This window comes from Panicum virgatum, chromosome 3K (genome assembly GCF_016808335.1).
Source record: "Panicum virgatum strain AP13 chromosome 3K, P.virgatum_v5, whole genome shotgun sequence".
Lineage (NCBI taxonomy): Eukaryota > Viridiplantae > Streptophyta > Magnoliopsida > Poales > Poaceae > Panicum > Panicum virgatum.
The window spans coordinates 19522623-19536387 of NC_053138.1; the positions used below are offsets into that span (position 1 = coordinate 19522623).

A 13765-nucleotide genomic window follows, 5' to 3' on the forward strand; every position below is an offset into this window, starting at 1 on the left:
TTTGTTTGTAGACTTAATTGCAAGAAATGTAGTTGTTCAAATAAAATAGCAATAATAAGTATGGTTTAGTTGATAGAATCGTTTGAAGTACGAGTATACGAAACTATAATTGTTTGACATACAAGTAAAGCTCTTGAAACGTTAGGAGGCAATGCACCTTGGGAAAATCTATTCCTCTCGTGCGCGAGTAGAGCTCGCGATGTAGTACACACGCTATGCTTCTACCTCGTGGAGGTTAGGTGGCTGGACTTTGAGAGGGTTGGTTGCTACTTGTAAGGGACGGCGGTCACCGGCGGCCTTAGAAGAGGAGGGGGAGAGGTGGAGAAGACCGGCAGTGGCGGCGGGTTGCGGGGGCAGCTGGGACACCAACGGCCTGGGTGGCGGCTTGATACCGGTGGGTTAAGCCAGTTTCAGTGAGATTTTATGAAAAATTTTATGATATTAAATATTATTAATTTTATTGACGTGACAAGAAGAAAGAATGATGAGATTTCATGGGATGTAAGGAGAATTTCATCACCATAAAACTCATCTAGCATAATTACTTAGTTCTTAGTCTAGATATCTGTATTCATAAAACTTCCACTAAAACTGCCTTGCTAACCGGAGAGGGAGGAGCGGCCTTCTGTCTGGTGGAGGCGGCACCGGGCTGTGGATCCAGCGGCTGGGAGACAACGCCCACCCCTTGGCCACGGGGACACTCAAGCGAGCAACTAACCCCCAACTGACACGTCAGCTGCTGCCCTACCCGTGTGGCCAGGCCAATTGGGCACAAAATAAATCGACGTCCCAAAATCGACGGCTCTCGCAGTTTTAGCATTCGTGCCAATTTTTTTCTAGTTCTGTTAAGTAATAAAGTTTGGCTTCCGACCTAACGTGGAACGCCTGCCAAAAAAAAAAATCGGAGTAGCGCCAAATTTTAGCTCGGCAAGAAAGGGTCCCGAACAAAACTGCCCCTAAAATACCCCCGCCTCTTGCTCCCCCACTCACCGTGACACCGTGGAAGCCGCGATTGGCCAAGAAGAGTACTCCACCACATCAGAGCTCACACCGCGGCCTCCTGCCATCCATGGCCATCCTGAACCACGGCGACACCACCGCAGCGAGCGGCACCAGCCCGGCAGCCGCCGCCGTTAACGTTGCACCTCCCATGCATTCGCTTGTTCAGCCGGTGCTAGACGCCGACGAGTTCCGCAGGCAGGGGCGCTTGGTCGTCGACTTCATCGCGGACTACTACACGCGCATCGACGAGTACCCCGTGCGTCCAGCCGTCGCTCCGGGGTTCCTGGCCCGGCAGCTCCCCGAGGCGGCGCCGGCGCGGCCGGAGCCCGGCGGCGACGCGCTCGCCGCGGCGCTCCGCGACGTCCGCGACCTCATCCTGCCCGGCGTCACGCACTGGCAGAGCCCCCGCCACTTCGCGCACTTCGCGACCACGGGCAGCAACGTGGGTGCCCTCGGCGAAGCCCTCGCCGCGGGGCTCAACATCAACCCCTTCACGTGGGCGGCCTCGCCGGCCGCCACCGAGCTCGAGGTCGTCGTCACCGACTGGCTCGGCAAGGCGCTGCACCTCCCGGAGAGGCTGCTGTTCTCAGGAGGCGGCGGGGGCACGCTGCTGGGCACGTCCTGCGAGGCCATGCTCTGCACCCTCGTCGCCGCGAGGGACCGGAAGCTCGCCGAGATAGGCGAGGAGCGGATGGGCGACCTCGTCGTCTACTGCTCTGACCAGACCCACTTCTCCTTCCGGAAGGCCGCGCGCATCGCCGGCATCCGCCGCGGAAACTGCCGCGAGATACCAACGTCCAGGGAGAGCGGCTTCGCACTCCAGCCCAGGACGCTCCTCGCCGCCGTGCGCGCTGACGAGGCGGCGGGCAGGGTCCCGATGTTCCTGTGCGCCACGGTGGGGACCACCCCGACGGCGGCGGTCGACCCTCTCCGCGAGCTGTGCGCTGCCGTGGCCGGGCGCGGCGTGTGGGTGCACGTGGACGCGGCCTACGCCGGCGCCGCGTGCGTGTGCCCGGAGTTCCGCGGCGCCACCGCGGGCGCCGAGGCCGTGGACTCGTTCAGCACCAACCCGCACAAGTGGCTGCTGGCCAACATGGACTGCTGCGCGCTGTGGGTGCGGCGGCCCGAGGCGCTGACGGCCGCGCTTGGCACCGACCACGACGTGATCCTCAAGGACCCGTCGTCGGAGCGGGGCGGCGGCGTGGTGGACTACAAGGACTGGCAGGTCGCGCTGAGCCGCCGGTTCCGCGCTCTCAAGCTCTGGCTCGTGCTCCGGTGCCACGGCGTCGAGGGCCTGCGCGGCTTGGTGCGCGCCGACGCGCGGTTCGAGGTGCCCGTGCCGAGGCAGTTCGCGCTGGTGTGCTTCCGGCTGCGCGCCGCCGCCGCCGCCGCCGTCGGGGAGAAGCGCGGCCGTGACCGTGATAACGACGCGGAGCCCAACGAGCTCAACAGGAGGCTCCTCGAGGCGGTGAACGCGACGGGGCGGGCGTACATGAGCTCCGCCGTGGTCGGCGGCATCTACGTGCTGCGCTGCGCCATCGGCAACTCGCTCACCGAGGAGCGGCACGTCCGGGAGGCGTGGCGCGTGGTGCAGGAGCAAGCCACCGCTGTCTTGGCTGCCGCGGCGTGCACGGAGGAACGTGCGGTGCGCAGCGCCCGTTAAGCCGATGCTCCGGCTGCTGTTCCTCCTGTGCAGAATGAGGTTTACCCCATTCGGTCTTGAGGCGACTCTTGTCATTGTGGCTTGCAAGATGCAAGGCCTTGTTTGGAAGTTATTAATTGTTTATTTTGAAGTGTCGAAGTTAATTGTTTATGATGCCATAGTTGGTTCGCATGGTAAGTAAATGGCATTGTAGGGTAATTCCTACTAGAGAAACTGCAATCTCCAAAATAAAATTTCTTTAGGTGGGCCCATAATGAATTTTCTACTCGCATCTCGCGCTTGTCCTCTCCTTTTCTCTCCCGATTCGGTGTGCAAGCGGCAATGTTGCAGACGCGCAGTGCATATAGCCGCGAGCTGCGCGGGGCGAGATCGTGGCGGCTCCTCTCTGTTGTTCTTCTTTCCAAGAGAAAGCAAGCAGGTCTCCTTCTCTCTCACTCCATCTCGATTTCTCCGACAGCAAACTAGCTTCTCCCTCTTGGCCCCTTCGTCTTCCCTCAATACCATAAAAAATTTAACTCATCCTCTCAATGCCATTGGATCCACGTGTCATAGATACAAAAATCATCCTCTTAATGCCATCGAATGACATTCAGGGATTAATTAAAATTTCAATGACATTTAGAAAATTTATTCTTTTGGATTCTCAAATCCCAGTAGCTTAGCTATCAAAAAAAAAATCTCAGTAGCTGCTATGCCACACTGCCCCCTCTCACTTCGCTTCTTCCTCCCGTGAAGCCAGGCCTGCGTGAAGCAAATAGCAGCACTAACCGTGTGTTTGGTTGCGGGATCAATGGGTTGGGTTGGATCCAACCCGAATTTTGGGAACGGAGCCGATCCATTCATTGTTTGGTTGCACTTCTGATTTTGGGGATGGAGTGAACCCATTCCATGTTTAGTTGAAGGAATTGGGAATACGGGTTGGATGGCATGATAACACCGTTAATGAGAGTCCCACTTGCCACCAATAAACCCCACCTGCCAACCTCTCATCTTTTTTCTTTTTTTCTCTCCCTTATCTTCTTCCTCAGCCCGGGGGGGGGGGGGGGGCTGCCGCGCAACTCACCCCGCCGGACCCGACGGCCCCCCGCCGGCACGCGCTCGGCCTGGGCGAGCTCCGCCGCTGGCGCGACCTCCGGTCAGGCGGACGCGGCGCTCAGGGCCCTCTTTCCTCCACGGCGGCGCCATGGCAGGTGGACGCGGGGCTCCGCCGGCCGCGAGATCCGCCCGTGGGCGAGCTCCGTCGGCCGCGAGCTCCGCCCTGGAGTGGCTCCTCCCGTCCCGTTGCGACATCCACCCGTCCCGGCCGCGAGCTCCGCCCTGGCGGCTCCTCCCATCCCGGCGCGAGCTCCTCCCGTCCCGGCCGTGAGATCCATCCCGGCCACGAGCGAGCTCTGCGAACGCATGGAGAAGGGGAACGAAATGGAGACGACGAACGGAGGTGTGCGCGAGGGACGGAACCCAGCTGGGTTCGCCCCGTCCGCCACTTTTCGGAGGACGGAGCCAACCCACATCTGGGCAGAATATTCCCTCTTGGAGCCAACCCAACTCTCCCATCTTCCATCCAAACAGCCGCAAGGACGGGTCCGCTCCGACCCGACTCGCTCCGCTCTCCAACCAAACACACGGTAACTGTCTAGCACCTGCGCCCTCTCTCACATGGCCACAGGGGCGGAGCTGGCCCACGGCCACACCTAGGGCAGAAATGGTGCGTCAGCAAGTGCTACAGTGCTATGAACAGTGATCTACGGTATACAAAATATAGGTCTACGCTAGGGGCCTAGGCTTATATCCGCCACTGCATGGCCAAGCAAACAATTCAGTTCACCAATAAAATCATTTTTTTAAACACACGCAGCAGACGATTCAATCAAAGTGCATGGCCTCTCTCCGCATGCATGGATATTTTTAAAAAAGGATTGTAGCAGCCTACCTCTCTAAGTCTTTTTTTTGCGAGGCCTTCACCATTAGTGTAAGACATACTTATTTATCTCAGAAGATTTTCTATTTCCTGTATCCAAACCGGCTGCAAGCTTACAACCCACTTTTCATCTTCTCTTCACCTCAGTATTTAGCCTCATTTTAAACTGTTATAATACCTGCTGCCATCTTTCTTATGCCTTGTTTAGTTCTTAAATTTTTTTTCTACATTACCCATCACATCGAATCTTTCGACACATGCATTAAACATTAAATATAGTTGAAAAAATAACTAATTACACAGTCTAACTAATTAGCACGAGATGAATCTTTTAAGTTTAATTAGTTCATGATTAGATATTATTGGTTATGTAACAATAAAATGTGCTACAATACCAAAACTTAAACTTTTTCATCAACTAAACTCACCCTCACTATTTTCATCAACTAAACTCACCCTCACTATTTGAGACTTAGTAGTCTTGTCACTCTCTCTCACCACGCTTGTTTGAGTAGTCTTATCACTCTTTTTAGGCCATTTTTTGTTCCAAAAAAATGTACCCATCACATCAAATCGTTTGACACATGCATGAAGCATCAAATGTAGTTGAAAAAAATAATTAATTACACAATCTAGCTGATTAGCACAAGATGAATCTTTTAAGTCTAATTAATCCATAATTGAACATTATTTGTCAAGTAACAACAAAATATGCTATAGTATCAAAATCCAAAACTTTTTCGCGAACTAAACACAGCCTCCCCGCACTCTCTCTCACCATTCCTTGGTGAGTAGTCTTATCACTCTCTCTCTCCTTTACCCATGCATGTCAGTGCATCTATACCATGTGTCGGCGTTCCGACCCGTGGGGCCTGAATCCCAACTAGTAAATGCTGCGTGTTTCCTCGTCCCGGATGATGATGCAAGAGGCAATCACAGTAACGCACGGTTTTATCCTGGTTCCGGCCGCGGGGCCGTACGTCCAGCAAAGGGGGTGTGCGAGGGCACTGTATTATCTTGCACCCGAAGTGCTCGTAGTAGGGGATACAAGCGAGGCGAGAGAGGGAGAGAAGCTCCCAAGTCTCTGCTAGAGGTGGAGTTGGTTGAGATGAGTGCTCAGTCGTGCTGAGAGTCCTCTGAGGGGGAGTTCAGAGAACTTACTTCCAACCTTTGATTGGAGAGAGTCGATCAGCCTCTCCAAAAGGAAGCCCACCCTCTCCTTTTATAGTTGTAAGGAGGGGCGGCGTACATGAGTGTAGGGGCGCGGAAGTCGTCGTTTTCCCCTGAATCGCGGGTACAGTGGTCGAGCACTGTAGGAAGCGTACTGTGGGAAGGCGACGCACGTCGCCGTCATCCTAGGCTCCGTCCTTGGTCTCGTGGAGATGGCGGCGGCCGTCCTGCAGAGTCCCAGCGGTAGTAATGGCGTGGGACGGTCCCGGACCCCCTGGTCGGGGTGCGAGCGTGCGCACTAGAAGGTCCGGGGGCGCGTGGAAGTCCCGGACCCCACAAGAGGGAGGTCCGGGACCGTCCGCGCATGCGGAGTGCCCCTCCCGGAAGGGCACGTGACATCACCAGACCCCTTCCCCAGGGGGAGGTGTGTTCGGATGGTTGATGTCGGCGTGACAGTAACGGGGGCGGCGCCAACTTGTCTTGTACTGCGTTGAATGCTCCATAGTGCTGCTATAGCGGCTGGGGTGGCAGAGCGGTGACCGGGGTCAGTGGACGGGACGCCGGTCACATCCACTGCGGGAGTGGTAGTCTGACGCCGCCCGTCCTTTGAGCCGTGGCGGAGTAGCTGGCCTTTAATGCCTTTGTACGGCGGTCGGTTGGGCGGCGGGGCCACTTGTCCCTTGTGCCGAGAGATGGCCTCGAGCGAGGCGGAGATTGGCCACCCGCTCGAGGGCAGGTCCGCTGTCCTCGAGCGAGGCGGAGACTGGCCACCCGCTCGAGGGCAGGTCCGCTGTCCTCGAGCGAGGCGGAAATGCGATTGCGTGGTCGAGGGTCCGAGGGGAGCCCTCGAGCGAGGCGGAGATGAGTGACCCGCCCGAGGGTAGATTCGCTACCCTCGAGCGGGGCAGAGATTGTTCGGTGGGCCTGAGAGGGGTGCGAATGGGCCACATGCTGGGCTTCTTTGAGTCCTTTCCTCTCTTCCAGATTTGGAAGGAGCCCGGGGGCCTTTGTGGGCCCAGTTGCCTTAACATGTGTTTGTGTTTTCGAAAGTGGTTTTAGTACTCCAATTAGGGTGTCCCTAATTGTGGCACCCGACAGTAGCCCCTGAGGCTTTGGTCGAGTCATGGGATTCGTCCAAAGGGTAATTCGGCGGTTTCTCTCTCGATGTGTTTAGTCAAAGTCGCGCACCTGCTGGGCGCGCCTGAGCGCGGGCCCGGCGGGTGCGACAACACGCCGGTCGGGATAGTACGCCCGTGGGGGGTGTACTTCGAGGCGCGCGCCTCTTTGTTTGTTTGTTTGAAGGACAAGACGTGTCCGCGCACTGAGGGGGGCCAGGGCGACGGTGGCACCCGCTGCTTGGCAGCTGGTGCTCCCATCGTGCTGTCCCGTACGTAGGGCCTTGGCCCCAGCGTTCCTGGTTGCTTTACGGCGCGCCGTTCGAGGGCATCCGGCCAGGGCCGATGTTGCACCGCTTAGCATCCGGGGACTCTGCTCCGCTTTATTTCGTTCGGTCGTGTCTCGGCGCAGGGACCGAGGACATCCTTTGCTCGTGGAGCGCCGCTTTGTCACGGGCGATACAAGCCTCCGCTCTTCGGAAAGCTCGAAGCTTTGTGCCCGGCACAGCTATAAATAGGGGTCGTGGGATTTCCCTTCTTCTCCAGCCTTCCGACTCTTTCTTCCAGCATTGCCTAAATCTTGTAATGTTTCCATTGCCTTTTTGCGACCGGCCCCCAGATGGGGTGGCCTGGCTTTTTTAAGCTTTTGGCGCTAGAAGAATGCTTGCGAGCGGTTGGGGAAGACCGGAGTGGGCGTGCGCACCATCCCTCAGCTTCAGTGGGATCAGCGGAAGAGCATTGGGCCCGTGGGGTCCTGCTCCTGCGATGTCCCCTAGCCTGAAGGGGGATGAGACGCCTGACCGGGGCGCTGGCACCAGGTCCGGCGGCTATTTTTCGCCTCGTCCCCCCCGGCGACAAGGTTGCTCTCGGGGAGAGGGTGCGGAGGGCGCTATCCGCCAGCTTGACCCCCCGCGCGGTCTTCGGTGGAGGAGACGCTAGAAGAAGGCTTGCGAGGAGAGCGTCCCGCTGGACCCGTGAGGTCTGGGGGCCGCTTCTCGCATCCCTAGCAGCCCCGCCGCTGCGTCGGCTAGGGGCTTGGTGCCTTTCTTCGTCGCTCGCTCCTCCCCAAGACAGGGAAAATTGCCACGTAGGTGGCAATGTGTTTGTATCTTTCGATGGCTTCGCGCCGGTGATCCTTTGTAATCTTTACTTGCTTTTGAGCAATAAAGTTCCCTTTCTCCTCTGCGGGGAGGATTACCGAGGGTATAGGGGTGTATAGAGAGTCACGACCCTCGAATATGTGTGAAGTCACCTTCGCGGGGGCGCGTCAGCGCACCCGCGGGTGTAGCCCCCGAGGCCTTGGAGGAGAGTTTGTGCTCGTCCAAGGGCTATAAACGTTGTCCCGCTGGGTAGCTCTACTGGGATGGCCGTCCAGCGTCTTTTTCAGCCGGCATCGGCACTTTTTCAGCCGGCCTCGGCACTCTTAGTGCTGGTACGGCGATCTGGCGTTCAGCTTTAGCCGTTAGGGGGACGTACGCTAATAGCGGTGGGTTCGGTTTACGCGTGGAGCTTCATAAGTGATGGTTGTCGATTTATTCGAGGGTGTGGTTTTGAACCGTGGTGTGCGAGGAGCCCCCGAGCCTAGGCCCGTGTGAAGGCGTTCAGGGGAAACCCTCGACTTTAATTACGACCCTCGTCGCCCTTCAGCAGGGAGGAGGGGTGAAGCGCACCATGCTACCCTTGCCCGGGCCGCGAGCTATGGCTGCTTCAGTGAGCTATTAGCAGGTTGTTCAAGTGGACGTCCGTGCCCCGTTCGATAGGGGTCGGCTCGTGGTCCATAGACACGTCTCATAAAGCGCTTGCGAGGGTTCACTAGGCGGGGCTCGGACCCATTCGATAGGGTCCGAGGGCTCGACGCTCTCCCTCGATGGGATCCCCCTTCTAGGCACTCTCGACTGGCCTTAAACACTGTGTAGGATGTCTTGAACTCCGCATTCGAGGGTAGCTTGTATGGCACATCCCTGCAGTCCCTGACTCCGGTGATCTGGGGCGCCTGTCGAACCCCCTGAAGGGCCAGGCTTCGATCCCTTGATCAGTAAGGCCTCAAAATGCGATTCCTTCGAGGGTAAAGAGACCCCTGAAGGAATATTCCGTCTTGGTTTGAAACGACGCAGAGTCGCAAGTCGTGTGCACGGGTCTTCCGCTGGTGGTGGGCGAACGTGGCCCGATTCGTGCGGTGCGGCGTGGGCGCGCCTTTTCAGGCGTCGGCCTCGGGCAGACGGAGCGGCGTGGGCGGCGGCTGACGGATGGGATAACACAACAGTCGCGTCGCGCCCGCCGGTTACCGTGCCGCATTTATCGCCGCGTGCGCGCGTGGGGAACTCCGCGGTCGTGGGGCCCACCCGTCAGTGATAGCAAAATCTACCGCATTGAATGCGGTAGATTTGGGCCGTGGCTGTGGGTGCGCCCCCCGTGGTACATAAATATGGAGAAGAAGGGGATGTTTTGGGTTCACCTGGCCATTTGCCTTCATCCTGTTTCGCCTTCTCCGCCTCCGTCGCCTCCTGAACCCATAGCCTAGAGCGAGAAGGAGAAAAGGAGAAAGAGAAAGTGAGAGGAAGAGACTTAGCCATTTCGGAGCCTTCCTTTTTCCATCCCCCCTCGACTCTCGGAGATGTCGGATATCCAGGAGCCCTTGCCATGGGGGAAGTCCTCCGCCACCGTCGCGGTGCTGGAGCAGCTGGTCGCCGATCGGCTGCTGCCGCGGAACCCCGACGCGGGGGCGCCGGCGTGGATTTCCCCGCGCCCGGACGAGTCTGAGCCGGAGCCCCCGCAGGGCTATGTTGTGAGCTTCGTGCGCCTCCACGAACGGGGCTTCGGCGTCCCCGCCAGCAAGTTTATGAGGGCGCTGTGCGAGTACTACGGAGTGGAGCTGCACAATTTCAGCCCCAACTCCATCTCGCAGGCGGCGGTCTTCGTCGCCGTCTGCGAGGGGTACCTCGGCATCGACGTCCACTGGGATATCTGGATCCACCTGTTCTGCGGCGAGCTCTTCGTCGAGAACGCGCGGAACCAGCCAAGGCGGTTCGCGCGCGCCGGTGGCTTGACGCTCCACGTCCGCCCGAACCGGCGGAACCTTTACATCACAAGCAAGATGACGACAAACAACTCCGGGTGGAGCCGAGGGGTTGGTTCTACCTTCGAAACTTCAGCGGCGCGCTCCCGGCGTTTACTAACAAGGTTCTTCGGGAGCGTCCGGCGAAGTGGGACTGGGGGGTGTCGCCCCCTGCCCAACAAGCCAGGCTCGAGGGCCTTACCGATGCGCTGGCGCGTTTGGTGAGGAAGGGATTGACAGCGGCGGACGTCATAGCGAACTTTCACCGGCAGAGGGTGATCCCTCTTGTGGAGAGGGCCCTGCCGATTTACCGGCTCATCCCCGGGAGCAAGGTCGAGGGCTCGAGGACGTCGAGCAAGCTTCTCTCCCACACCAACGCCGCCCGAAGGGCGAAGTATGCGGTGGCGGAGTTTCCCCAAGATCCCGCGGATCTTTGGAGGATCAAGATGCGTCCCGAGCCGGGGTATATTTCCCTGGTGAGTTTTGGCTTCGAACTCGTCGTGCATCGTGTAGTTCCCCTTTCCTGACCCCATCTGTGTGTATTGTACAGGGTTTGAGATGCGGCACCTCGAGGCCTCCGGTCTCAGAACAGCGCCTGATCAATCGCCTCCACGCGGAGAAGATGAAGAGGCGGAAGGACGCGGTGGAGGCCAAGGCCGAGAGGAAGAGGAAAAGGAAGGCGGCGCACGACAAGGCGCGCCAGCTCGCTCGGGCGGAGGGGAAGCCGCGACCCGCCACACCTGAGTCCTCGGAGGAGGACGAGGAGGAGGACTCGGATGCCGAGGACCGCGCGCCGAGGGGGGACGGGGAGGGCGCGAGCCCCCTACCGTTCGACCTGTGGGACGAGGAAGAGGGAGCAACCGTGGCGCCAGAGGAGCCGGGGGCCGTAGCGGGGTCATCGGCGAATCCCACCCTCGAGGGTGCGATACGGGGGTCATCTTCGCCGGCGACCGGCGAGGGGCCGCCTGCGCCCCAGGTGCTGATCCGCGGCCACGAGGCCGCGGCGGGAGAGGAGTCGTCCGTGCTAGCAGCCTCGAGCCATCGGGCTGACACGAGGGGGGCGCCCTCGGGGCAGTCTTCGAGGGACAGCCCGATGCCCCAGACTCGAAAGAGCGCCACGAGGAAGAGGAGCATGAGTGCTCGATCTGGGTAAGCATTTTGGATTTCGTTTTTTGTTATGTACTTGGTAAATTTCTCGATCCCGCTCAACTCGTGCCTCTTGACTTCCAGCCCCGGGGCCGTTCCCAAGGATGCAGTGCGGCTTGCCCCGGCCAAGGCTCTCAAGACCGGGGCTCGCAGCACTCCGCACACGGCGCCGCAGCCCCCGCCCGCCTTGGATCTCGAGGCGGCGGCCGCTAGGCTACGGGAGGCAGTGGCCCGAGGGGCCCAAGCGGCGCAGCAAGCCCGGGAGAAGGAGGGTGACGCTGGTCAGAGTGACGCCGGCCACCGTGGCGCCGAGGCGGCTGCTCAAGCGGCCGACGCCGAGGAGACCGGCCAGGGCGGTGCCGGTGGTGCCGCCCAAGCGGTCATTGATGTTGAGGCCGGTCAGGGCAACGCAGATATCGCCGCCCGGCCGGACATAGGAGGAGAAACTGGCGGGGGCGCGCAGGAGCACCCTGCCGGCCAAACTGCGGAGGAGACCCCCGTCTTCGAGCCTTCGAGGGCCGAGGGCGAGGGTCTCGCAGAAGAAATGGCGCAAGAGGCGCCAGCGGTAGAAGGAGCCCCCATCTCGGAGCCCACCGAGGCCCGAGACGAGGGTACCGCCGCGATAGTGCCCGTGCCCACGGCGCAGGGGGCGCAACGACGGTGGTGGAGCTGCCAGACAGCAGCGAGGAGTACGGGGACTCGATGGATATCGACCCCGCTGCTGCGGCGAGCACCGCCGCACATATTGCCGAGTTCGCGTCGGCCAGCGCGGGCGTGCTCGAAGCGGGGGCGTCGGAGGGGAGCCACCTCGGGGTTATCGTCCCGTCCGGTGTCCCCTCAGAGTTCCTTCGCAAGGAGCAGGAGGAGGAGGAGGCCTGGAACAAGCAGATGGGCGTTGGGCGCGAGATCTTGCAGGCCCTCGACCGCGCTTATCAGCTTCATCAGAACGCGGATTACCAGGTCAGCCAGGTAAATATTTCCCCCAGAAAATTGCTCCGATTCGGTTTTAGTTTTTACGCGTCCTCACCTACACCCTCCCCCTTTGCAGCAGCTGAGGGAAATCTCGCGCCAAAAGAGCATCGAGATGAACCGGCTGTACTCCCAGATGAGCCAGCTCGGGCAACACAACGCCGAGCTGGTGCTCAAAAACATCGACGCCAACACCAAAATGGCCGATCTGGAAGCGCGTCAGCGGGCGCTGGAGGAGGAGCTGGCGCGGGTTGCTGGTGAGCGGGACGTCCAGAGGGCGGCAGCGGAGGAGAAGGCCCAGGAGGCCGAGGCACAAGCTGCCGAGCTGCAGCGCCTTCGGACGGCGCTCGAGGAGAGAGCTCGGGAGGCAGAGGCGCAGAGCGCCGAGCTGCAACGCCTCGGCGCCACTCTTGAGCAGCAGAAAGCCGAGCTCCTCCACAAAGAGGTGGCCGTGGTTGCGCTTGCCGGGACCCTCCAGGAACAGGGTGTGGCCCTCGAAGAGAGGGAGGTGGCCCTCCAGAACATGGGGGCTAGCCTTGAGGAAAAGGAAGCCTCCATTTCCTCGCTCGAGGAGGCCGCCCGTACCCAGAGGGAGGAGGCGCAAAAGAACATGGCGGGTGAGTACCTTCGATTTTCCGTCGTTTTACTTTCTTTCGTGGCTAATGTTGATTTCCTTTGCTCAGAGCTGAGGCAAAAGGTGGCGGATGAGACCGCGGCGAAGGAAGCAGTCCACACCGCGCTCACGGCGGCACAGATGGAGTTTGCTGAGCTGGAGCAGACCGCCGTGAGCGTGTGTCAAGAGCTCGAGGGGGAGGGCGCCGTCTCGGGCAGTTCGGTGATCAGCCGCCTGCGCGCGCTAGGCGGCCGGATTGCCGAACACGCCAAGAGTACCTTCCGCCTCGCTGTCCAGCGGGCTCTCGCCGTGGCCTCGACGCATTACCTCATGGATCTCCAGAGGGTGTCGTCGGGGTACGTCGTTCCCAATGATGCCGATGCGGACGCCGCGTCGGTCATCATGGATGAAGCTGACGCAGCCGCAGAGGAATTCGCCACCGTCCTTGCCGAGAAGCTCGAGGCAGACATCCCTCCCATCGCTGAATTCGACGCCCCTGAAGACCCGCAGGGGGGGATGGATGCCTGTAGGAAAGTTGGGCCTCGAAGCCCATTGTAAATAGATTAGTGTTTATCATAGTCGCGCCTTGTAATCGCACTTTATGAATATAAGAGATTTGTTTTTGTAATTTGAATGTGTGGCCCGTCGAGGCCTTGTGTGTTCGAGCCTGTGTTTCTTTACTTTACTTCCGTGTTCTTCGTATGCGACTTAGATAAACATCTGCGAGGAAGTTCGCGTTCATAAGCAACGTAGGCGTAGGGTGGTGAGGGGGGTGCCGTATCCCGGAGGCGTAGGCGGCCCCACGACTCGGCCAGCCCCGTACCGTAGTTGCTTATGCCTCGCGTCCATTTTTTCCAAGGATACGAGAAGCTTAGGGTCGAGACGGAGATATTTCGAAAAAACATTGGCGACTTTTTGGGGACGTTCGGGGGTTCCCCCCGTAGTAGCCCCCGAGGGAGGCTCGGTTTTGCCGAGGGTAAAGCCGAGCATACCTCGATGTTCGTGCGCGCCCAAGCCCTCGAGGGTCGGGAATGTTCCCAAAAAGCAATAAGTAAAGCGTACTTCCTTATTATTTCGGGAAATTGAAAATGCGAGTACGAACAATATACAAATA

The 13765-nt window shown here is 59.3% G+C and overlaps 1 protein-coding gene across 1 annotated transcript; it reads left to right on the forward strand.

The window, feature by feature from the left end:
* The first annotated feature begins 874 nt into the window (after positions 1-874).
* On the forward strand, positions 875-2919 carry LOC120698162 (tyrosine decarboxylase-like). Its single transcript, XM_039981691.1, has one exon. The coding sequence runs from the start codon at positions 1070-1072 to the stop codon at positions 2663-2665; it is 1596 nt and encodes a 531-aa protein (XP_039837625.1). The 5' UTR covers positions 875-1069; the 3' UTR covers positions 2666-2919.
* The last annotated feature ends 10846 nt before the right edge of the window (positions 2920-13765 follow it).

Bases quoted from the DNA above. Each gene is read 5' to 3' on its own strand.
- LOC120698162 (XM_039981691.1), top strand. From the start codon at position 1,070: ATGGCCATCCTGAACCACGGCGACACCACCGCAGCGAGCGGCACCAGC.